Source organism: Macrobrachium rosenbergii, chromosome 36 (assembly GCF_040412425.1).
Source record: "Macrobrachium rosenbergii isolate ZJJX-2024 chromosome 36, ASM4041242v1, whole genome shotgun sequence".
Classification (NCBI taxonomy): domain Eukaryota; kingdom Metazoa; phylum Arthropoda; class Malacostraca; order Decapoda; family Palaemonidae; genus Macrobrachium; species Macrobrachium rosenbergii.
Window position 1 is genome coordinate 14,338,731 of NC_089776.1, and position 24,531 is coordinate 14,363,261.

Below are 24,531 nucleotides of genomic sequence, written 5' to 3' on the forward strand. Positions count from 1 at the left end.
CTAAAAAATAATTAGATTCTAAAATTCTTCTCCCACAGAGAAAAATAAATAAATAAATAAATAAATAAATAAATAAAAATTCCCAAGGCTGACGAAAATTCGAGAGAATTATCATCACTATTTTTTCCCATCCCTCCGTGACATCACTTAAGTTCAAGGCCACGGTATCATAGCTTGATGATGTCACAAAGAAGGCGCCCCTCCCCCATCCTCTTTCTCTCTCTCTCTCTCTCTCTCTCTCTCTCTCTCTCTCTGCTCCTTCCTCTTTTTCTCCCCTTCTCCGTTCTCTCTTTTTTTTTCTACTTCTCCGCTCGTTCTTCCTCTTACTTTGCTCGTTAACACGTGGTGACGTATATTGTCCGAGTGTAAGATTACAAGAATATGCGATGCGTATACATAAGAATGTCTTCATATTCTTATGTATGTTTGTTTATATATATATTCTTATGCGTGTTTATTTGTTTGTATATTCTTATGCGTGTTTATTTATGTTTATAACCGTGCGTATAATCATTGTGTTTATGTTCTTATGAGTGTTTGTTGATGTTTATATTCTTGCTTCAAAATAAAGAAATAAATAATAATAATAATAATAATAATAATAATAATAATAATAATAATAATAATAATAATAATAATAATAATAATATATTGCACTGATTACTGATTATTGTTGCATCGCCGACCATTTCATTTTGGGGTTTATTTCCAAATTGATTAGAGAATACAAGAATCATTGCATCTCCTGCTGTCATCAGTCAATCAATCAATCAATCAATCAATCAGTTAGTCAGTTAAGCAATTAATCAGTTAGTCAATCAATCAGTTAATAAATTAGTCAGTCAATCAATCATTCAATCAATCAGTCAGTCAATCAATCAATCAGTCAGTTAACTAGTTAATCAATCTATTGATTAGTCAAACAGTCAGTTAATAAATCAGTCAATCAATAAATCGATCAGTTAGTCAGTCAGCTAATAAATAAATAAATAAATAAATAAATAAATAAATAAATAAATAAATAAATAAATAAATAAATCAGTCAGTTAACCAACTAATCAATCAATCACTCAGTCAATCAATCAGTCAATAAACAAATCAATCAATCAGTCAGCTAACCGATTAATCCATCTATCAGTTAGTCAATCAGTCAGTTAATAAATCAATCAGTTAACCAAGTAATGATCAATCAATCAGTTAGTCAGTCAGTCACTTAAGTCAATCAATCAATCAATCAGTCAATAAATCAATCAATCAGTCAATAAATCAGTCAGTCAATCAATCAGCCAGTCAATTAACCAATTAATCAATCTATCAGTTGGTCAATCAGCCAGTTAATAAATCAATCAGCCAATCAGTCAGTTAATAAATTAATCAATCAATCAGTCAATCAATCAGTCAGTAAGTAAATAAACAAGCAAATAAACAAAGGAGAGATGGATACGTCTTTGCAACAAAGACAAGGCGGTACTTGGTGTCTCGTAAAAACAAATGAACCCAACAGCTCCGACATTTACGACGGAGAGCGACACGTGTCAGGCCAGTTTGCATTCAGGGGGGGGATAATGTTGTCCCTAACGAGGTCTAATATTCAGCGCTGAATTCACTCGCCTGTGGAGTGAATTTATATGCTTCTACGAATTTTGTATGACGTCGGTCAAGTGGTTAGGAATATTAATTCGGTGTTTTATTTTTTACGGTTTTATATGACTTCGGTCAAATGTTTAGGAATGTTAAGTCGATGTTTTGTTCCTTTGCGTCCAGATCAATAATTTTGTTTTGAAATTTATTTCTATTTTTGAAATTTATTTTAATTTACATTTTTCAGTTATTACAATGATTCCAGTTTATTTCGGTTTGTCTTTAATTTACACCTTTCAATAAATTTCAATTTCTCTTTTTTTTTATTAATGAGCAAATCACGTTACTAAAAAAATATTTCTGCTATTGCAAATTGCATTACGATACCGACCGAAAACACAGTGACCACAAGTTGGCAACACCTCCCAGTAAAACGCAATATCCATCATTAATACCGACTGTCTCATCAAAGACTCTTTGCACATTCTTTTACCTCCATTTTTCTGTCGCGGTCTTCCCGCGGTCGCGTCACGGCGACGTCTGACTGATGCGACAAATTCCTCCCGTGAAGAGGAAGAAAGAAAAAATCGATTAAAAAAAATTGCGCGGGAAGACAAAAAAAAAAAAGGCGAGGGAAACAACAACAAAAAACGCGCGAAAAAAAACGCGTTGGAAAAACGCGTGGGAGAAAAAAAAAAAAACGCGCGGGAATAAAAAGAAACGCGTGGGAGAAATAAAAAAAAAAACGCGCGGAAATAATAATAAAAAGCTCTGGAAAAATAAAAAAACGCTCGGGAAAAATAAAAAACGTGCGGGAATAATAAAAAAACGCGCGGGAAAACCAAAAACGCGCTGGAATAACAAAATAACATGCTGGAAAAGCAAAAAAAAAAAAAAAAACGCGCGGGAAAAACAAAAAACTCGCGGGAAAAAAAAAAAAAAAAAAAATCGCGCGGGAACGATCTTCTTTCTGTGGTGGGAAGGAGCTTGTGACTGAAACCGTAGACCTACGAAAAAGCAGTAGCACGGGAAGATTAGTAACGAAGGCTTACCGCGGAAGCACGCGCAACACGACACCGCCGTAATTAGTCGCGTGACGTCATAAATGTCCAGTATATTCCTGTCTCTCAGTTAAGAATTTCTTGACTTGGCTTTTTAGACTTACTGAATAAATGTTGTAAACTGAAAACGAATATGTTAAGGATTTGAAAGTTAGGTTTTGATGCAGACTCAAAAAGGATGAAAATACGGAAATGGTCCTAATATCTGATTTTATAGCAGGGATATGGATGGGAAGATACTTAGGATTTATAAGTACTGACCCGCAATAACTTAAATGGACAAAAAGTAGAATGGTCAGTACTTTCAATGTAAATAAAATAGGATTTAAAACTTCTGTTCAAAAAGCATTCACGACTCAGTATGTTTGTAATTTATAAGCATATTTAGATGAATAGTAAAAATTTGTAATGTAGTGAATTACTAAATTTATTTTGTAAATATATTATGATGTACTGTATATACAATATTACGGATTGTAAGAATTATAAATGTATATTTTCTTAATAAAAAAAAAATGTCCAGTTTCCACTATTTATTAAAGAAGTATTTAGGCTCTGAATATCTTTTGTACACATTATATCTCCTAACTTGAAAATGTTGAGCAAACGAACATGATTATTTATTCATCTCATTTATTACCGACTCTTGTACACAGTTGCATATCTTATTATCTGACCAGACCTTCGAAATTGATTTATATAAAACTGCCAACATTAATTTCTTTTTAATTTTGACAATAAAAAAATAAAGTGATTTTGGCCCAAATTCTATATTCCATTTCCATTAAGGAATCGTGATGATTGGAATTCCTGGCCAGCGATCTATAAAATCTTGCAGAACCTTTTGGATAAATGCAATTCAACATGGCAGTCTTCTTTAGAATTTCGATAAGAAAACATAATTACAGAACAATTATATTTTTAAAAATCTAACTTACACTTTCGGAACGTTCGACGCTCCTAAACTGTAAGTTAGATTTTCAAAAATGTGTAATTGTTCTCTAATTTGTGCGTTTTTGTTTTTTCAAGTTTGAAAGCCCGACGATGATCTGTTATCATCATACTTTGGAATTAATTTTACAGTTAATTGGAAAACTTAAGCTTGAGTAGATAAATAAAGATGTAAAACAATAAATGATAAATAGAGATTGAAGCTATTTTTACTTACGAAATTCAGAAAGCCGTGGTCACAATTTTTTCCAAAAAATTTTTTTATATATATATATATAAAAATATATATATATATATATATATATATATATATATATATATATATATATATATATATATATATATATATATATATATATTTATTTATTTCTGACTCACATCAGGATCAGAACCCAGGGCTTTCAATTGAAAGACCAGACCGCTGCCAACCAAGACCTGGGTTCGATCCTGATGTGAGTCAGAAACTTATTTCTGTTCCACTTGACTGTGTGTTGATTATTTCTTTATATATATATATATATATATATATATATATATATATATATATATATATATATATATATATATATATATATACATATATATAATATATATATACATAATATATATATATATATATATATATATATACATATATATATTATATACATGACATACATACATACATACATACATACATACATACATACAGGTATATTAAGATGTGATACACATCTTTAAATTTAATTTGTCAAAAATCGAATTAAACTTTATATATTTAAATTCAGTTTAATTTTCGCAAATTCAGTTTATGTTCAACAAGTTATTACAGTTCACGTCTCGAAAAAGGACGGAGCAATGTCTTCAGAAAAAACTTTTAATAGAAGTTTAAAGATATATATACTTTTTAATGTTATCCGTAACTTTTCCCATGTGGATGTATATATTAGCATTATTTAATTTTTTTGGTCTATCACAGTCATCCTACTCGACTGTGTTTTTTTTTTTTTTTTGTGTGTGGTTCTGGGTTGCATCCTGCCTCCTTAGGAGTCCATCACTTTTCTCACTTTGTGCGCTGTTTCTAGTAGCACACTCTTCTGCATGAGTCCTGGAGCTACTTCAGCATCTAGTTTTTCCAGATTCCTTTTCAGAGATCTTGGGATCGTGCCTAGTGTTCCTATGATTATGGGTACAATTTCCACGGGCATATCCCATATCCTTCTTATTTCGATTTTCAAGTCTTGATACTTATCGATTTTTTCTCTTTCTTTCTCATCTACTCTGGTGTCCCGTGGTATTGCCACATGAATGGGTGATACTTTCTTCTTGATTTTGTCAATCAACGTCACGTCTGGTCTATTGGCTCGTATCACTGTATCTGTTCTGATACCACAGTCCCAGAGGATCTTTGCCTGATCGTTTTCTATCACTCCCTCAGGTTGGTGTTCGTACCACTTATTATTATTATTATTATTATTATTATTATTATTATTATTATTATTATTATTATTATTATTATTATTATTATTATTATAGTTTTACCAGACCACTGAGCTGATTGTCAGCTCTCACAGGGCTGGGCCGAAGGATTTGTTTTGACTTGTATTGCTTTTTTTAAATATATATTTTGTCAATTAAATCACAGTTTTTAAAAACTTTATAATTGGATTAATTGCAGATGTTGAAGTTTCCGACAAAATTTCACTGATTGATTTTTTTTTCCAAAACTTACGATGTTCGATGCTGATATACTTTGGACATTCACACAACAAATTTTTAATTGTTATCACAAAATTCTCTATTTTTCCTTAAATGGCTTATTCTCTATTTTTGCAGTTATGCAGTGTCAGCTGCAGAATCTGTCATTATTATTATTATTATTATTATTATTATTATTATTATTATTATTATTATTATTATTATTATTATTATTTATTGTTATTATTGGTATTTTCTTTTTATTATTATTATTGATTATTTGTATTTTCTTTTGGACCCGACTTCTGAACCCTCTGTAACCACGGTCCCTAAAATTAATCGTATGCAATCTGTTTTTCAATTAGCTATAATTTTTAATGCGTTTTTTTTACTACTATTCTCAATAATATTACTGTCATCACTATTATTATGAATACTATTTTTTATACGTCTTCAGCAACTGTGTGGATATTGCCGATTTATCATTTTTTATCATGTTACATCATATATCTAGATTGTGTATGTTATTGTCTCTACTTTGTATATTCCATGTATATTCTATTGTATATTCCATGTATATTCCTCTGAGCTGAAATTAAATCTGTTTATTATTATTATTATTATTATTATTATTATTATTATTATTATTATTATTATTATTATTACTCTATGCTCAGAGCATTCGCGTATATCTCTCCCTTTGGTATGATAAACTCCATTTCCCAGCAATAGATTTTATTGAATTTATGACTTTCAGGTTTTTCATTTCGTATATTTTGCCATTAAGCAGATTATTTATAAAGATCGAAATAATGTATTAAAATGTATTGAGGGAGTGAATTTATTGGTGAATATATGAAAATTTCAGTTGTTGATATGCATGTATATGTATATAACATATTTATATAATTATATATTTTAAAGCGCTTTTTCTGCAAGGTATATAAATACACCTTGCGGAAAAAGCGCTTTAAAATTATTATTATTATTATTATTATTATTATTATTATTATTATTATTATTATTATTATTATTATTATTATTATTATTATTATTATTATTATTATTATTCAGAAGGTAAACCCTTATTTATATGGGCCACTAACTTGAAACTCAAGCTTCCAAAGAACGTGGGGTTCATTTGAAATAATAATAATAATAATAATAATAATAATAATAATAATAATAATAATAATAATAATAATAATAATAATAATAATAATAATAATAATAATAACTTACCAAAATGGATTTATTTTGGTAAGTTATTATTATTATTATTATTATTATTATTATTATTATCAAATGAACCCCATGTTCTTTGGAAGCTTGAATTTCAAGTCAGTGGCCCATATAAATAGGGTTTACCTTCTGAATAATAATAATAATAATAATAATAATAATAATAATAATAATAATAATAATAATAATAATAATAATACATTTTGCAGAAAAAGCCTTTTCCGCAAAATATATACATGTACCTTGCAGAAAAATATTAAAATATATATATTATATAAATATATTATATATATATATATATATATATATATATATATATATATTTTAAATATACGCATGTAATTAATCTCTCGTTCTAAAAATACAAATATATACGTATATAATAAGAAAATTGCTTATTTTCTAAACTTAAGATTAACGCCGAAATAATAGTGAATAAAGACAAAAGTAATTAATAAATAAGCCGATAATACCGGTTCTGAAACAGCGCCATAAATAATAATAATAATAATAATAATAATAATAATAATAATAATAATAATAATAATAATGAATTTAACGGTCATACCAAAGTAACTTCTTAATATTTCTGTCGCAAAGGGAAATTAAAAAAAAATAATAATTGAAAATCATACACCTGTCAAATTTGATTTTAATAATTAATGAAAATTTTGTGTTGGTGGTAAATCCAATATTCGTCTTTGAGATACCTGTTATTTACAGTGAAGAACGATTGACAATAGCTGTATGACTTACAGGTTAATTATTAATTATTGTAAATTTACATTTTTAATTGTTTATGGCTTATAGATTAATTAGTAAATCATAAAGAAGGAAATTTTGCGATGTTTACAGTTATTAGAAAAGATGAATGCACTTCATATGACTTATAGGTAAATTTATGTGTTTACAGGTAATAGCAAAGTTAATTGAATTTCAGTGTGACTTACAGGTAAATTATATTTACAGTTATTAGAAAAAATAACTGAACTTCATATGACTTTCAGGTGAATTTATGTGTTTACAGGTATTAGAAAGAATAAGTGAACTTCGGTGTGACTTACAGGTAAATTACATGTTTACAGTTATTATAAAAGATAAATGAACTCCATATGTCTTATAGGTAAATTTATGTTTACAATTATTAGAAAGAATAAATGGCCTAAAGGTGAATGTATATGAAACACCAAGAGTATTCCCAGCGTCAGAGGTCACCCCAAATATAGCCACCACCGAGGTACGCAAACAGAGGGTATACCGATAAATCCGTACCCCGACAGGAGAAGGGTACGAAAGTAACAGAGAGCTTACGTAAAGCGTTCTGAAATAAAAAGAAGACGAAGAAGAAGAAGAAGAAGTAGACCGCACAATAACACTTGCCATGTCTGTAACTAACTGTAACTGAGCAGAGGCTACTTACCGCAGGCAGTGGCTTGGTGGGCCTGCAATGCATACATCCCACCTCCACCTGGTTGGGCAGGAGAGGAATGGCCCCGTCCAGCAGGTGGTGTTGATTGAGGAGGTTCAGAGACTGCTTGGGATACATCTCGTACAGATCTGGCAGATCGGGGAAGTTGTCCCTGAGGGCGGCAGACAGAGGCCGCCACACGGTGCGCCGGAAGGAGTACCTCAGCACCACCGTGACGAAGGTGTTCACGAGGCGCTCCCACAAGGTCAGGTTGTCGTCGTAAGGCACGACCACCGTCGGCAGGGCGGCCGGGGACACGATGTTGCCCAGGTAGCTCAGTTGGAGGGGCTCCGCCCCCGCCGGTGACAGCGTGATGAAGGGCGCCTTCAGGTCGATGAGGAAGGGGAAGGCCATCTCGTTGGCGGCGCTGTTGACGATGATGGCGTCGAACTTGTGCCTCTGGCGCCACAGCTCCATGACCTTGGGGTCGGAGTACATCTCCCTGGCCACGATGGGGAACGCCTTCATCCACAGCCGGAAGACGGCGCCGTTCTCCCGCAGCTCGAAGGGGTCCATCTGGTCCAGGGCCGAGTGGGGCGACACCACATGGGTGATGTTCGGGTGCTGGGGGACGGGGTCGCCGCTGGACACGAAGGTGACCGAATGTCCCCTGGCGGCGAGGCCTTCGGTCAGCACGGAGAAGAGAGACCTCACTGACCACGAGCCGAAGGGTGTCAGCACCAGCACCTCGGCGGGAGAGGCCGGGGCAGGCCCCAAGCACAAAGCCAGCCCCAGGGCTGCTATCACCACCTTCAGCATCATATTGTTCCTCGGCGAGAGAGAGAGAGAGAGAGAGAGAGAGAGAGAGACAGAGATACAGAAAGAGAAAGACAAGAGACTCGTTCACTGAGCCGCGACAGACAGAAGGAGAGATTTGTAACCCGTTAACGAAAGGCTTTCGAGGCTTTCCAAGCAAACTTTACTCACGCGCTTTCGAAAGTTCATTCGGACCGAGAACCGTGAGAGACCATATGAGAATCATTACACTTTTCCCACTCTGCTCTGCCGGAGGCGTTCGCGCACTTTTTGACTCCTGCTGCCAGGTCTGCCTTGTCAGAAGCACCAGGAAACTGGAAAAGAGCGCGAAGGTGACTGACTGACTGGCAGGCTGACTGGCTCGCTGGCTTTCTGGACTGACTGGCTGGCTGACTAACTGGCTTGCTGCCTGACTGGCTGAGTGGCTGAGAAGGAGTCACGCTGAAGGTTGCTTGAGTGAGTGGAGAGGAGGAGGTGAGGTCAGAGCGGCAGTTTGAAGCAGAGTGGCGCGGGAAGCGGAGTGAATTCAGACGCGAAGTGCGCTGCCTTAGTGAGAGATAAGACGAGAGAGAGAGAGAGAGAGGAGAGAGAGAGAGAGAGAGAGAGGGAGAAAAAGAGCCACGGGTATAGCCAGGTGGAGATGCTGTGGTACTACTACTGCCCACAGCGACTACCCGCACTGAGGGCAGGCCAGGCTAGCCTACCCTTGAGGAGGGCGGGAGGGAGGGAGGGGAAGGCGCTCCCAACACCCCTTCTTCCTCATCTTCCTGATTCCCCCTCCTCCCTAAAAGCCTCCGCCTCCCCCACCCCCATTCTCCTCCTACCTCCTCCTGCCCCGAGCCTCGTATCTGGCACTGATATCCTTGACACCCTCCCCCTAGGGACGCCATCCATCCCATCCAATTATCATCATTAGTCCCCAAGCTGCTTAGTGCTACTGGCACGCAGCCCCAGCGTTGCTTGGGGAACTATAGGTCCTACAGGTCCTGCAGGTTTACAGATCGACTGCTCCTGGTGGGGATCTCACCGTTCGTGGGAAGGGCGTGAACGTGCAAGCGGGAAGAAGCCAGGGATGAGATGCGTTCGATGCGTTCGATGCGTTCATTCATTCCTGTGACGTTTGAGCTTGCGAGAGAAAGAGAGAGAGAGAGAGAGAACGAGGACGGTGGATAAAATCTACGGGATCTGTGTGCCGTGTTTAACATCCAACGCACGAATTCTGAAGATGAAAAGGACATTTTTTATTTATTCCGGCTGAATCTTCAGAAAATGGACGTGAGATGTGAAATCTAGACAACGAAATTGATCGCTTCTAAGTGAAGTGTAGAGCAAGGACAGAAATATGTTTGTACGAATTCAGAAGATTAAAACATTATTATTTTTATTTTTCCTTTATTCATGGCGGGTATTTGTATTGTACACGACTTATTTCTGTTAGATATTCAGAAAATTAACGTGAGATATAAACAGAATTTCGACAACCTCTCCTCATTTATCTGTGGTGAAGTGTAGAGTGACGAGAAGAATGTGTTATTGCCATCAGAAATTCGCCGAAAAGTATAAAGTGCAAAGTAAGGCATTCTTGGAAAAGAAATCACTTATACGTGATTTTCAAACGAATTTTAATTACTTAAACGCACGACAAAGGTTGAGTGAATGTAAAAATGTGAGTCTGCAAAAATAACCGGAATAATATTGTTTTTATAAAAACCAATAAAAGTGAAAATAAATGGTTCAATCTTCAAGGACACGAAAGCGAGTTAGCAGCTCCATTGCATGCAAGAAAATAGCAGGAAAAAAGGACATTTTCCTTCATATCTCGCAGTGAGACTGATTTGAGCAAAGACTGATAAAGAACATAAAAAACAACAAAATAGACTGACTGTTTGTTTGCCTTTCCGCCCTAAAACCAGAACCGGTTCGAACCGGAACACACTTCGCGTGTGCAGATTTCTCTAGCAATCAGAACTAGTTCGAACTGGTTCTAAAATATTTCTATGCTATGTAAAAATAGCATGATCCTTCTCTCTCTCTCTCTCTCTCTCTCTCTCTCTCTCTCTCTCTCTCTCTCTCTCTCTCTCTCTCTCTCTCTTTTTTTTTATTTGTTTTTATTATTTATTTTATTTTGTTAATTTATTTACTGCATGCATAATCAATAATCATTGGCTGTGTTTTTTTTTTACAATTTACAGAAACATAGACGCCTAACAATGTTTGTGAGTGTGCGTTTGTGTGTGTTCGTGTTTTTTAAATGGGGACACAAACTAAGTCATAATTAATATCTGAACTTTAAGAAATTGGCTGTATTTATTTTACCGCGTCTAACTGTGTTTTTTTTTTTATGTGGGGACATAAACAAAGTCATATTCAGTCTCTGAAGTTACTGAAGAAAATTGGCTGTTTTTTCCCATTTACACAAACATAAACATCTAACAATGTTGCGTGTGTTTTTTTTCAAGTAGGAACACAAACTTAGTCATAAAATTCTATAAAGTTAGTCAAGAGAATTAGCTGTCTTTTTTTCCATTTGCACAAACTTAGACGTCTAACGGTGTTTGTGTGTGTGTGTGTTTTTTTTTCAAGTGGGGACACAAACTAGGTAATCAGTCTCTAATATTAGTGAAGAAAATTGGCTGGGTTTTTTCCATTTACGCAAACATAGACGCCTAATAATCAATAGAGTTTGTTAAGAAAATTAACTGGTTTTTTTTTCATAAACACAAACATAGACACTTAAAAATGTTGGTGTGTGTGTTTTTTTTCTTAAGTGGGACACTAAGCCAAAATCAATCTATAGAGTTTGTTAAGGAAATTAAGCTTTTTTTTTTGCATAAACACAAATATAGACGTCTGATAATGTTTGTGTGTTTTTTTTCAGCTGGGACATATAGAGTCATAATCAATACTAAAGTTAGTTAAGAAAATTGGCTGTTTTTTTTTTTACCATTTACACAAACTTAGACGTCTAAGATTGTTTTTATGTGGGGTTTTTTAGTTAGGGACATCTAATAAATCATGAGCAATTTCTAAAGTTACTTACGAAAACTAGTTTTTTCCTATAGCACAAACATGGACGTCTAACAGTGTTTGTGTTTGTGGGTGTGTTTTTTAAGTATGAACATAAACAGTCATAATCAGTCTCTAAATTTAGTTAAGAAAATTGGCGGTTTTTTTACCATTTGCACAAACAAAGACGCCTAACAGTGTAAGTGCGGATATGAACTGTCATAATCAGTTTATAGAGTTTATTAAGAAAATTGGCTGTTTTATATTTAACTCTTGGTGTTTTTCATTTATTTGGGAAATAATTATTATATATTTCTACGCTTTTGGAAAAACGTACTCCAAATAAATAAAAAAAAAGTCCAAAGAACGATAGCGTTTTTTTTTCGTTAAAAGTGAATAACAATTCCTCTGAAAATAACGTTCTGAAGTTATTTTCTTGTATTTAGAAAGAAATGAAAAAATTACTAATAACCTTTGATATGAAAAATTAGGATTTAATGAATGGCGTATTCCGCGTCTCTCTCTCTCTCTCTCTCTCTCTCTCTCTCTCTCTCTCTCAACTTTGATAACAGTTTCTGCAACTTTGATAACAGTTTGGAGGCTTTCTTTGCGTTCCTCTCTCTCTCTCTCTCTCTCTCTCTCTCTCTCTCTCTCTCTCTCTCTCTCTCTCTCTGCAAATTTGATAACAGAGTGTGGAGACTTTCTAAGAACTTTCTTTGCAATCTCTCTCTCTCTTTGACAACAGAATGTGCAGACTTCCTCAGTACTTCCTTTGCGTTCATCTCTCTCTCTCTCTCTCTCTCTCTCTCTCTCTCTCTCTCTCTCTCTCTCTCTCTCTCTCTCTCAAAGCCCTGTTGTCACTGGCCCTTTTAAAGCCTCTGCATGCAAAAGATAATACATATTCATAAGTTTTATTACGTTTTTTTCAGCAGCTTTTGATGAAAAATGATGCGAGTTGTGGCCATATGGTTACAATTCATCTCACTGAAGACAATTATCATTCTCTTGTGCATGTTTTTCTTCCTGGTAGATTTAACTGTGAGCCCCTTGAAAAATGTTGGAAGATAACGCCCACTTCTGTAGTATCAGAAATGGCAGTGCGTTCTGAGGGATTAAAAGGTCACTGCGAAATCGTTATGCAAAATTCTACTGCTTCGTCGCTCGCTGAGAGCTTTGTCAGAACCACAAATGACAGGTTAGACCTCCTGAAGAATCGTAGAGAGAGACGGATACAGTCGGATACAGTCTACCACGGAATGATACATGGCTTGGCCTTCTGGAAGACGCACAGACGCCTAAGAGAATGACTGCGAATGGAGTTCAGTCTTGTGTCTCAGAATCTTCAGAGGGTCAAACCTGATGTCATTCGCACAAGCTGCCTCGCTAATTTCTGGGAGTCCCTCTCTATTGCCAGTCTGAAATCGGTTTGGGAGTCGGCATAGAAATCGGATACATCTCTGATGCCGATGTGACCCGATTTCTTTAGAATCTAAGACTAAACCCGATATTAAGAAGTCTCTGAATTAAATCAGTCTAATCCTTCTGGCCAGCCCTAGGAGAGCTGTTAATCAGCTCAGTGGTCTGGTTAAACTAAGGTATACTTAACTTTTTTTTTATTGCTGTACAACAACTCTCAAGGAAATAGTGAGAATCGGCATATAACGTCGTGGTTGTGGTAGACGTTCCTTTATCAGTTCTTAGTGCAGGGTTGCAAGCAGCGCGTGCAACAATATATTGTCAACTTCGCCTTCTGTGTCATCAAATATATTGCAAATATATTCCTTAAAAAAAAAACTCATACTTATCCCGTACATGAACACAAACTGCAACAGTATATACATCACGAAAAACTCAGGTGTAGAGTTAGAAGAACAATATATTTTTGAATTTTACGTTAATATATTCATCTAAAAAACATTCAGACTTACAGATAATATGATTTAAGCTTCCGTTAACGTGATGTTTTTCAAGCGAAGCCTTTTCATCGGCCTTAAACATATCTTAAGGGACTGAGATAACTTCAAAAATGCCCACAGCAGCACGTGTCATGAAATGGTGAAACAAATCCACAGTTACGTGTGGGTACGTGTATTTAAATATAATCTCTACAGAGAGCGCTCTTTGTAGAGATTTATTTTCAATACATGTACCCGTAATTAAATGTGGATTTGTTTCTCTAGTGAAGTCAATACCCCCAAGCAGTTTTGCCCTTGAAATTCACAAGTAGAACAACGACATAAACCTTGCTTATCTTCTACAGCATCTGTAGCGATAAGGAACGGCCTACACGTGGGATTTCTCACAAGGGAAGGTCATCTTCGCTCTGAAGGTACCGCCGCACTGCAAGCGGCAAGCGGCGAGGCAGCGTCTAGCAACTAGCGGCAGCGGTAGCGTCAACGCGTTGCATGGCCACACTGGAGCCGTCGAAGACGCACGCGACACGTTAGTCGAAGCTTATCACCAGTGCAATATACTGTATATTGCTCAGCAGACTTGAAGAGAGGCTGCATATACCTGTAACAAACTTCAGAGAGCCCAGTTCTCCTAAAGGAAAACGCTCGGAATTACGTGTTTTTTTTTTAAACATGCTGCATCGTGCGGGACGAGCGGCGAGGTTTAGCGAGGCGGAAAATCGCCCCACTCCGCCAGCGTGGCCACCTACGTAAGAATTGTTAAGTTTCATAACTGGCGGCATGTCGCGCCGCTCGCCGCTCGCCGCTTGCTGTGTGGCCTTGTGTTGGATGTCGATTGCTTAGTGTTCTGCGGTCCACGATGAAATACGTCCGGGATAAAACTTTATTTTTCTGGGTCACAAATGCTCTCCCGTTTCTGTTGCTGTTCTTTTTCTTTAAATGACAGATGAGGGCGGACAAACAGGTTTTTCAGGAGGAGGGTGGATGTCTCCCTTTATCCAGTTCTTACCTACCTGCCACCCGGTTGACAAACAAGATCGGATCGTCTCAGATTTTATTACATATATATATATATATATATATATATATCTATATATATCAATATATATATATAATATATATATATATATAATATATAAAAACTATATATATTATATATATACACACAATTTACAATTCAGGGTTGCTTATAAAAGCTCCGACAAACTTCATCTTAAAGAACTGAGTAAATAAGGAAAATAATTGGCTTGAAAGAAGATAAAAGACAGGAATAACAAACAGAGACAGGAGCAGAAACAGTCTCAAATCTCTGCAAAGAACGAATTGAAACGGGGATCAACAATGACCACAGACTGGAGCAACTTCGCACCTACAGTAGTTTGACATGTCAGCTCCCTGTAGGGGAATAATGCCGTCAGTACACCTCACGGGGTGGCTGTAGGCATTACTTAAAGTTCTTTGCAGCGTTCCTTCGGCCCCTAGCTGCAACCCCTTTCGTTCTTTTTACTGTACCTCCGTTCATATTCTCTTTCCTAGTGCAACTTCCAGGTTTCCCTCCCGTTACAGCTTCCTTCCTTCTTGACATGTCAGCTGTGCTAACAGCGATGTTGACCTGTCAGACTAGGTATTAAGTTCAGTGTCATTACCCATTGGTAATAACAGTTCAACAAACCCATTGTTAATAATGTTGCAACGCATCCATTAACAATACGATTACAGTGATATTACCAACGGGTTTTCACCCGTTGGTAATATCATTGCTGCAAACCCACTGGTAATAACTACATCAAACCCATTGGTAATGAATCTGCAGCAAACCAGCTGGTAGTGACTTTGAAACAAACTCATTGGTAGTGCCATTGAAGCAAACCCATTGGTAATGAAACTGCTACAAACCCATTGTTAATAACAGTACAGAAAACCCATTGGTAATGACATTGCTACAAACCCATTGGTAATAACATTACAGCAAACCCATTTGTAATGACACTGAAGCAAACTCGTTGTTAATAACATTTTAGCAAACCTAGTGGTGATAACATTGCAACAAACCCATTGGTGATGACATATCAAAGATATTGGTAATGACACTAGGAAATCCTTTAGTAATAACATTGCAGCAAACCCACTGTTAATGACATGGAATCAAACCCATTTGTAATAACCTTGTAGCAAGCCTGTTCATGATAGCATTGCAACAAGCACCTTGGTAATAACATTGCAACAAACCCATTGCGGCGGACCCGTTGTTAACAACGCTGCAGCAAACCTATTGTAATTAATTGAGGCAAACCAATCGTTAGTAAAATTGCAAAAAACCCTTGGTTAATAACACTGCATTAAACCCAGTGGTAATGACACTGAGGCAAACCCACTAGCAATAACGCTGTATCAGACCTATTGGAAATAACATTGCGACAAACCCATCAGTAACACTGCATTAAACTCACTGGTAATAACATTGCATCGAATCCACCGGTAATGCATTAGCAGAAAATCCCATAGACCTTCAGATATCCCACAGATCTAGTCATCCCACAGATCCACAGTTATCCCACAGATGTACAGTCATCCCACAAATCAACAGGCATCCCACAAATCCACAGTCATTTCACACATCTACAGTATCCCACAGATCCACAGTCATTCCACAGATCTGCAGTATCCAACAGATCCACAGTCGTTCCACAGATCTACAGTATCCCACAGATCGTCATTCCACAGATCTGCAGTATCCCACAGATCCACAGTCATTCCACAGATCTACAGTATCCCACAGATCCACAGTCATTCCACAGATCTGCAGTATCCCACAGATCCACTCAAATCATTCCACAGATCTGCAGTATCCCACAGATCCACAGTCATTCCACAGATCTGCAGTATCCCACAGATCCACAGTCATTCCACAGATCTGCAGTATCCACAGATCCAAATACAGATCTGCAGTATAAGATCCACAGTCATTCCACAGATCTGCAGTATCCCACAGATCCACAGTCATTCCACAGATCTGCAGTATCCCACAGATCCACAGTCATTCTGATCTTCTATCCCACAGATCCACAGTCATTCCACAGATCTACAGTATCCCAAGATCCAGGTCATTCCACAGATCTGCAGTATCCCACAGATCCACAGTCATTCCACAGATCTGCAGTATCCCACAGATCCACAGTCATTCCACAGATCTGCAGTATCCCAAGATCACAGTCATTCCACAGATCTGCAGTATCCAACAGATCCACAGTCGTTCCACAGATCTACAGTATCCCACAGATCAGATACAGTCATTCCACAGATCTGCAGTATCCAACAGATCCACAGTCATTCCACAGATCTACAGTATCCCACAAATCCACAGTCATTCCACAGATCTGCAGTATCCCACAGATCCACAGTCATTCCACAGATCTGCAGTATCCCACAGATCACAGTCATTCCACAAATCTGCTATCCCACAGATCCACAGTTATTCCACAAATTAAAGTATCCCTAAGATCCAAATCATTCCATAAATCTGGTATCCCAAGATCCACAGTCATTCCACAGATCTGCAGTATCCAACAGATTCCACAGTCATTCCACAGATCTACAGTATCCCACAAATCCACAGTCATTCCACAGATCTGCAGTATCCCACAGATCCACAGTCGTTCCACAGATCTGCAGTATCCCACAGATCACAGTCACCACAGATCTGCAGTATCCCACAGATCCACAGTCATTCCACAGATCTGCAGTATCCCACAGATCCACAGTCATTCCACAGATCTGCAGTATCCCACAGATCCACAGTCATTCCACAGATCTGCAGTATCCCACAGATCAGTCATTCCACAGATCTGCAGTATCCCACAGATCCACAGTCATTCCACAGATCTGCTTTATCCCACAGATCCACAGTCATTCCACAGATCTGCAGTATCCTCAGATCCACAGTCATTCCACAGATCTACAGTATCCCACAGATCCACAGTCATTCCACAGATCTGCAGTATCCCACAGATCCACAGTCATTCCACAGATCTGCAGTATCCCACAGATCCACAGTCATTCCACAGATCTGCAGTATCCCACAGATCCACAGTCATTCCACAGATCTGCAGTATCCCACAGATCCACAGTCATTCCACAGATCTGCAGTATCCCACAGATCCACAGTCATTCCACAGATCTGCAGTATCCCACAGATCAAGTCATTCCACAGATCTGCAGTATCCCACAGATCCACAGTCATTCCACAGATCTGCAGTATCCCACAGATCCACAGTCATTCCACAGATCTGCAGTATCCCACAGATCCACAGTCATTCCACAGATCTGCAGTATCCCACAGATCCACAGTCATTCCACAGATCTACAGTATCCCACAGATCCAAGTCATTCCACAGATCTGCAGTATCCCAAGATCCACAGTCATTCCACAGATCTGCAGTATCCCACAGATCCAAGTCATTCCACAGATCTGCAGTATCCCACAGATCCACAGTCATTCCACAGATCTGCAGTATCCCACAGATCCACAGTCATTCCACAGATCTGCAGTATCCCACAGATCCACAGTCATTCCACAGATCTACAGTATCCCACAGATCCATTGTCATTCCACAGATCTGCAGTATCCCACAGATCCACAGTCATTCCACAGATCTGCAGTATCAACAGATCCACAGTCGTTCCACAGATCTATGGTATCCCACAGATCCAGTCATTCCACAGATCTGCAGTATCCCACAGATCCAATTCCACAGATCTGCAGTATCCAAGATCCACAGTCGTTCCACAGATCTACAGTATCCCACAGATCCACAGTCATTCCACAGATCTGCAGTATCCCACAGATCCACAGTCATTCCACAGATCTGCAGTATCCCACAGATCCACAGTCATTCCACAGATCTGCAGTATCCCAACAGTCATTCCACAGATCTGCAGTATCCAACAGATCCACAGTCGTTCCAAGATCTACAGTATCCCACAGATCCACAGTCATTCCACAGATCTGCAATCCCACAGATCCACAGTCATTCCACAGATCTGCAGTATCCAACAGATCCACAGTGGTTCCACAGATCTACAGTATCAAGATCCACAGTCATTCCACAGATCTGCAGTATCCCTGTATCAGATCCACAGTCATTCCATAGATCTGCAGTATCCCACAGATCCACAGTCATTCCACAGATCTGCAGTATCCCACAGATCCACAGTCATTCCACAGATCTGCAGTATCCCACAGATCCACAGTCATTCCACAGATCTGCAGTATCCCACAGATCCACAGTCATTCCACAGATCTAAATCCCACAGATCCACAGTCATTCCACAGATCTGCAGTATCCCACAGATCCACAGTCATTCCACAGATCTGCAGTATCCAACAGATCCACAGTCGTTCCACAGATCTACAGTATCCCACAGATCCACAGTCATTCCACAGATCTGCAGTATCCCACAGATCCACAGTCATTCCACAGATCTGCAGTATCCAACAGATCCACAGTCGTTCCACAGATCTACAGTATCCCACAGATCCACAGTCATTCCACAGATCTGCAGTATCCAACAGATCCACAGTCATTCCACAGATCTACAGTATCCCACAAATCCACAGTCATTCCACAGATCTGCAGTATCCCACAGATCCACAGTCGTTCCACAGATCTGCAGTATCCCACAGATCACAGTCATTCCACAAATCTGCAGTATCCCACAGATCCACAGTTATTCCACAAATCTGCAGTATCCCACAGATCCACAGTCATTCCGCAAATCTACAGTATCCCACAGATCCACGGTCATTCCACAGACCTACAGTATCCCACAGATCCACGGTCATTCCACAGATTTGCAGTATCCTACAGATCCACAGTCATTCCACAGACCTACAATATCCCACAGATCCACAGTCATTCCACAGATCCACAGTCATTCCACAGAGCTACAGTGATTCGACAGATCTACAGTATCCCATAGATCTGCAGTATCCCACAGATCCACAGTCATCCCACAGATCCACAGTCATCCCACAGATCTACAGCCATACCACATATTTACAGTCATCTGACAGTTCTAAAGGCATCCCATAGATCTACAGTCATCCCACAGGGCTACAGTCATCCCCAAACGACATTACAGTTTGTCCCACAAATCTTGATTCTATCGAAATTGTAAATTCGACGAGAGTTCCTTCAGTGACTTATAACTGACTTAAGAGTGGGATAATGCGCTTAGATTCTCGTTTGACTGAGAGATTGATTACATTAAACTGAAGTTATAACGATTACGGTCACAGAAACCTGGAATTTCTTATTAGATGTCATTCGGTTTTCTGTTGAGATTCACAACGCTAATACAAAAAATAACAGAAAATCTACGGTAATTAACTGCGCGTTTTACTTACTTCCTTCTAAGCTGTAAAACTGGTATTTCTACCTTTTAGTTTAAAAAAAAAAAACTACTGTGCCGGCTTTGTCTATCCGTCCGCACTTTTTTTTCTGGCCGCACTTTTTCCTGTCCGCCCTCAGATCTTAAAAACTATTGAGGCTAGAGGGCTGCAAAATGGTATGTTGATCATCCACCCTCCAATCGTCAAACATACCAAATTACAGCCCTCTAGCCTCAGTAGTTTTTATTTTAATTAAGTTTAAATTCAGCCGTAATCTTGCCTTTGGCACGATGTAGGCCAGGCCACCACCGGACCGAAGTTAAAGTTTCATGGACCGCGGTGCATACAGCATTATACCAAGACCACAACAAGATAGATCTATTTTTCGGTGGCCTTGATTATACGCTATACAGAAAACTCGATTGCGCCGAAGTTTCTCCGTCGCATTTTCTCCTTGTTTTTCTTTGAATCTTCAGTCAAGATAAAACTCTTAGGAAACTGGGTAGTATTAAACCCGGTGCTGGAAAACGGCACACTGTTTGCAGCAGCAGGCTGCCTAGTGTTGTGACGTCTTTATTAGAATGCAGGAGAAATGATCTTTCCAGCCAATATCCTTCCTTAGGCAGGATAGTAAAGGAAAAAGCTTTTCATTCGTAGATTTTAAGTAGACTTTCACTTTGTCAAGAAGTCACAACAACCTCGATTTAAACAGAACACAAAATCTTGATAACACACCATCCTTGTTTTTATTTTTACTCACATTTCCTCATAAATAAAATAAAATAGTAAAAAATATATCACAATAAAAAACTAAAACTTAAAGATAATTATAAGTAAAAGTTATAAATGGGAATAATAAAATAATAAAAGCGCGAGGACGAACACCTTAAAGGTACTGAGGACCGAATCGGCAATGAGGCACAGTGACCAATAGGAAGACGCCATCTATGTGACGTCATCTTTTGTTTACATTTTGTGATGAAATGTCCGCAGAGAGTGAGGAAACAGCTGTCGGCCATAAATATTAAATGGAAGAAAACATAAATGACCTTTCATTGTTCGTAAGAAGTATACTTCAAAGGAAAAATGACTATATAGAAACAAATTAGGATATAAATTAGGAAATAGTCTCTGGAATAATTTCATTGATTTTATTAGAGACTCTGAGAGGATATATGCCTAAATAGTACATACACACACATACATATATATATGTGTGTGTGTATAAATATGTACATACATATGTGATATACTGTATGTATATATATAATGGTTGCTATCATTTATACCTTTAATACGGTTTTTGTGTCACCCCTGTGAAGTGTCACTCCTGCGACACAGGCCCACAGACAGAGTGACATCTGAGGCACAGAGACAGGTGGGTGACTTGGCCGGCAATCAGTCGTCATAAAAGACTCTCACACGGGACAAGTAGAGAGGGAAGTCAAGTGTGCAAGTAGCCTGCTCTCATTTTTGAAAGGCAAGCAGTTATGGCAAGTGTTGTTTACACGCAACAAGTGATTCGAGCAAGTGTCCTCTAAGTTTGTGGTGTACGTTTGCCGCGTACAGTACCTGTCCGGCAACTGATCTGGAGAGGAAGACGACCGAGTAGTGTTCACACAGGCCAAGTAAGTGGCAAGTAGCTTGCCAGCATGGAAGGAGGGGGAGGCAAGTTGCCCAAAAACAGAACTGCGGGCTATTAACTTGCCTTGCCTCTCAGCTTGCCTGGCCAGCTGCTAATTACTTAACTTGCCTAATTAAGAAAGAAAAGTATCTGTTTACACACGGCAAGTAACTTGTAGCAAGTTACTTGCACTCTTGATTTGCCTTTCCACTTGTCCCGTGTAAAAGCCTTGAAAAGAGCCGAGCACGAATCGGGAATGCAATGCTTTCCCCAGGAAACTAAAGTCATTGGGGACGGAACGGAGTGAGCGTGATACTGTAAAATCTTGAAGTCATTCACATGCCCCAGCAATAGAAAGATATGTAATTGTTTTGTATATGAGAATTTATGGATTATTATGTATTTGACGAAGTGTATACATCACTTAAGATCAAGCAATATTTGCAGAAAATAGATGGACGAGTCACGCGTCAGTTCTAAAGAAGATTTGAAACAAAAATGACTTAAGTTAGTGAAAAGTAAACTGTTTATGATTCTTATAAGGCAGTGACTAGCAGTGAGAGCCAAAACTGCGCCTGTACTGTGCTTAGAGGATGCATAAAAAGCCGCTGTTATGACGGTTACGCCAGCAGAACGTTAAACAATAAAAAACGGGTTTAGAAGTATAGAAACAGCGTCATATTAGATAAAAGTAAAAAAACAAATTTAATTAAAAGACTTGGATTCCTTCGTAATTCTCTTTCAACTGTGTAGCGTTCTTAAATGATTTTGTATTCCCCATTAATTATATAACAACTGTGTAGCATTCTAAAGTGATTTTGTATTCCTTAGTAATCATCTAACAATGTGTAGCATTCTTAAATGATCTTGTATTCCCTATGAATCATCTAACAACTGTGTAGTATTCTTGAGTGATTTTGTATTCCCTATTAATCATCTAACGACTGTGCAGGATTGTTGAGTAATTTTGTATTCGCTATCAATCACCTAACAAGTGTGCAATATTCTTAAATGAAATTGTATTCCCTATGAATCATCTAACAATTGTGTAGCATTCTAAAGTGATTTTGTATTCCCTATTGATCATCTAACAACTGTGTAGCATTCTTAAATGAATTTGTATTCCCTATTAATCATCTAACAAGTGTGTATCATCCTTAAATAATTTTGTATTCCTTAGCAATGATCTAAGAGCCATGTAGCATTCTTAAATTATGTTTTTTTTTTTCAACTGAAAAGGAAGGTTGCTATTTGGCGTGACTAGGCACTAAACCTTATCATATCTCCAGTTCTTCAAGACGTATTAGAACCAAGATTCCTTATCAGTTTAAAGTGCATTTTATTGCTGTTCAAGAGTTGCGATTCAAAAAGACTTTACCCAGTTCTTTGACGAATTGACTGTATTTTATGTACCCCAGGCAGACGCAACTGTTTCTGATCAACTGTAGAGAGGGTTTATATATTGTCTTAGGGTGAAGAATGTCTCTTTTTTTTTTTTAACCTTTTTGTGATTTCTCAACCGTAAGATTGACTCCACGTGGCTGCTATCGCCGCAGCTTGTGATCCTGTGATTGCTGTGTGATTGGGTTGACAGCCTTTTTTTTTTTTTTTTTGAAAAAATAACAGTTATAAGAGAGGAAGGTGATACGAAAATTATATTTGGGTATATATATATATATATATATATATATATATATATATATATATATATATATATATATATATATATATATATATAGAGAGAGAGAGAGAGAGAGAGAGAGAGAGAGAGAGAGAGAGAGAGAGAGAGAGAGAGAGAGAGAGAGAGATACATATTTACATACATATATATATGTATATATATATATATATATATATATATATATATATATATATATATATATATATATATATATATATATATTATGAAAGAAGGTGGTACGGAAATGAAATTATATTTGGGTATATATATACATAATATAGAATATATACTTATGTATATATATATGTATAGAGAGAGAGAGAGAGAGAGAGAGAGAGAGAGAGAGAGAGAGAGAGAGAGACAGAACAGAACTGAACATGAGCTGGAACATGAGCTCCACATGAGGCCCCCTGCTTCCTTTCACAGGGGCCTGTGCTGGCATAAGGCTCGTTACATCTAAACTTACTTCCCAATAGGGCAGAAAAGTGTGTCAAATGTGGTTCATAGAGTATTCCATTAAAATACAAACCTTGTCTTGAATTTAATGGTGGTTTTTTAAGTTACAAAAAGTTTATTGCTTGCGCGCACACACACAGGAACTTATGCTATGAATAGATATAACAAAAATATGGCTGCAGCATTATATTTCGCTGCTGTGGCTACATTTCGAGAAACAGCTTAAAGTTTGGCAGCTGATGTTCCTTTGAAGAAAATTGTACAAGTGATCATTATCAGTTATTTTTATTTAAAAATGAATCACGAACATCACGTAAATTACTTTGCATTTATTGAATGTTGGTATTCAAGAAAAAGAGGCTAAGTAGATGGAATTCTGCACAGTAAAATAATCTTGTTATGAGTCATATTACGAACAGACAAGTTATCACCGATGCCCTTACAAGAGTTGACAGTCAATACAACACTGTAAATTGAAGGACGTTTCTGCAAATTTAATTTATCTTTCTTGGGATGAAGTGTTATTTACAAAATATATTAAATTTACAGTAGATTTGTGTCAATAAATAGATTCTGTAATTTTCCAACGGCTTGGTAAATGATTTTCAGTACACAATTTTCTGTGAGTAAACACTGAAGACCCATTTCCAAGAGTTTGGTATTACTTTACTTTGAAACCAGCCCTCCATATTGGATCATTTTGCTCTGTCTTAAACCTCCTTAA

At 37.5% G+C, this 24,531-nt stretch overlaps 2 protein-coding genes across 2 annotated transcripts in view; one reads left to right on the plus strand and one right to left on the minus strand.

Moving 5' to 3' along the window:
* The window catches only part of LOC136856653 (UDP-glucosyltransferase 2-like), a 95,969-nt gene extending 86,296 nt beyond the window's left edge, over nucleotides 1-9,673 (minus strand). Inside the window, exon 1 of the mRNA XM_067134663.1 lies at nucleotides 7,933-9,673. Coding sequence (XP_066990764.1) covers nucleotides 7,933-8,742 — 810 coding nt within the window. The 5' untranslated portion in view covers nucleotides 8,743-9,673. The remainder of the gene's footprint in view (nucleotides 1-7,932) is intronic.
* The window catches only part of LOC136856655 (uncharacterized), a 140,200-nt gene that overhangs the window by 99,881 nt on the left and 15,788 nt on the right, over nucleotides 1-24,531 (plus strand).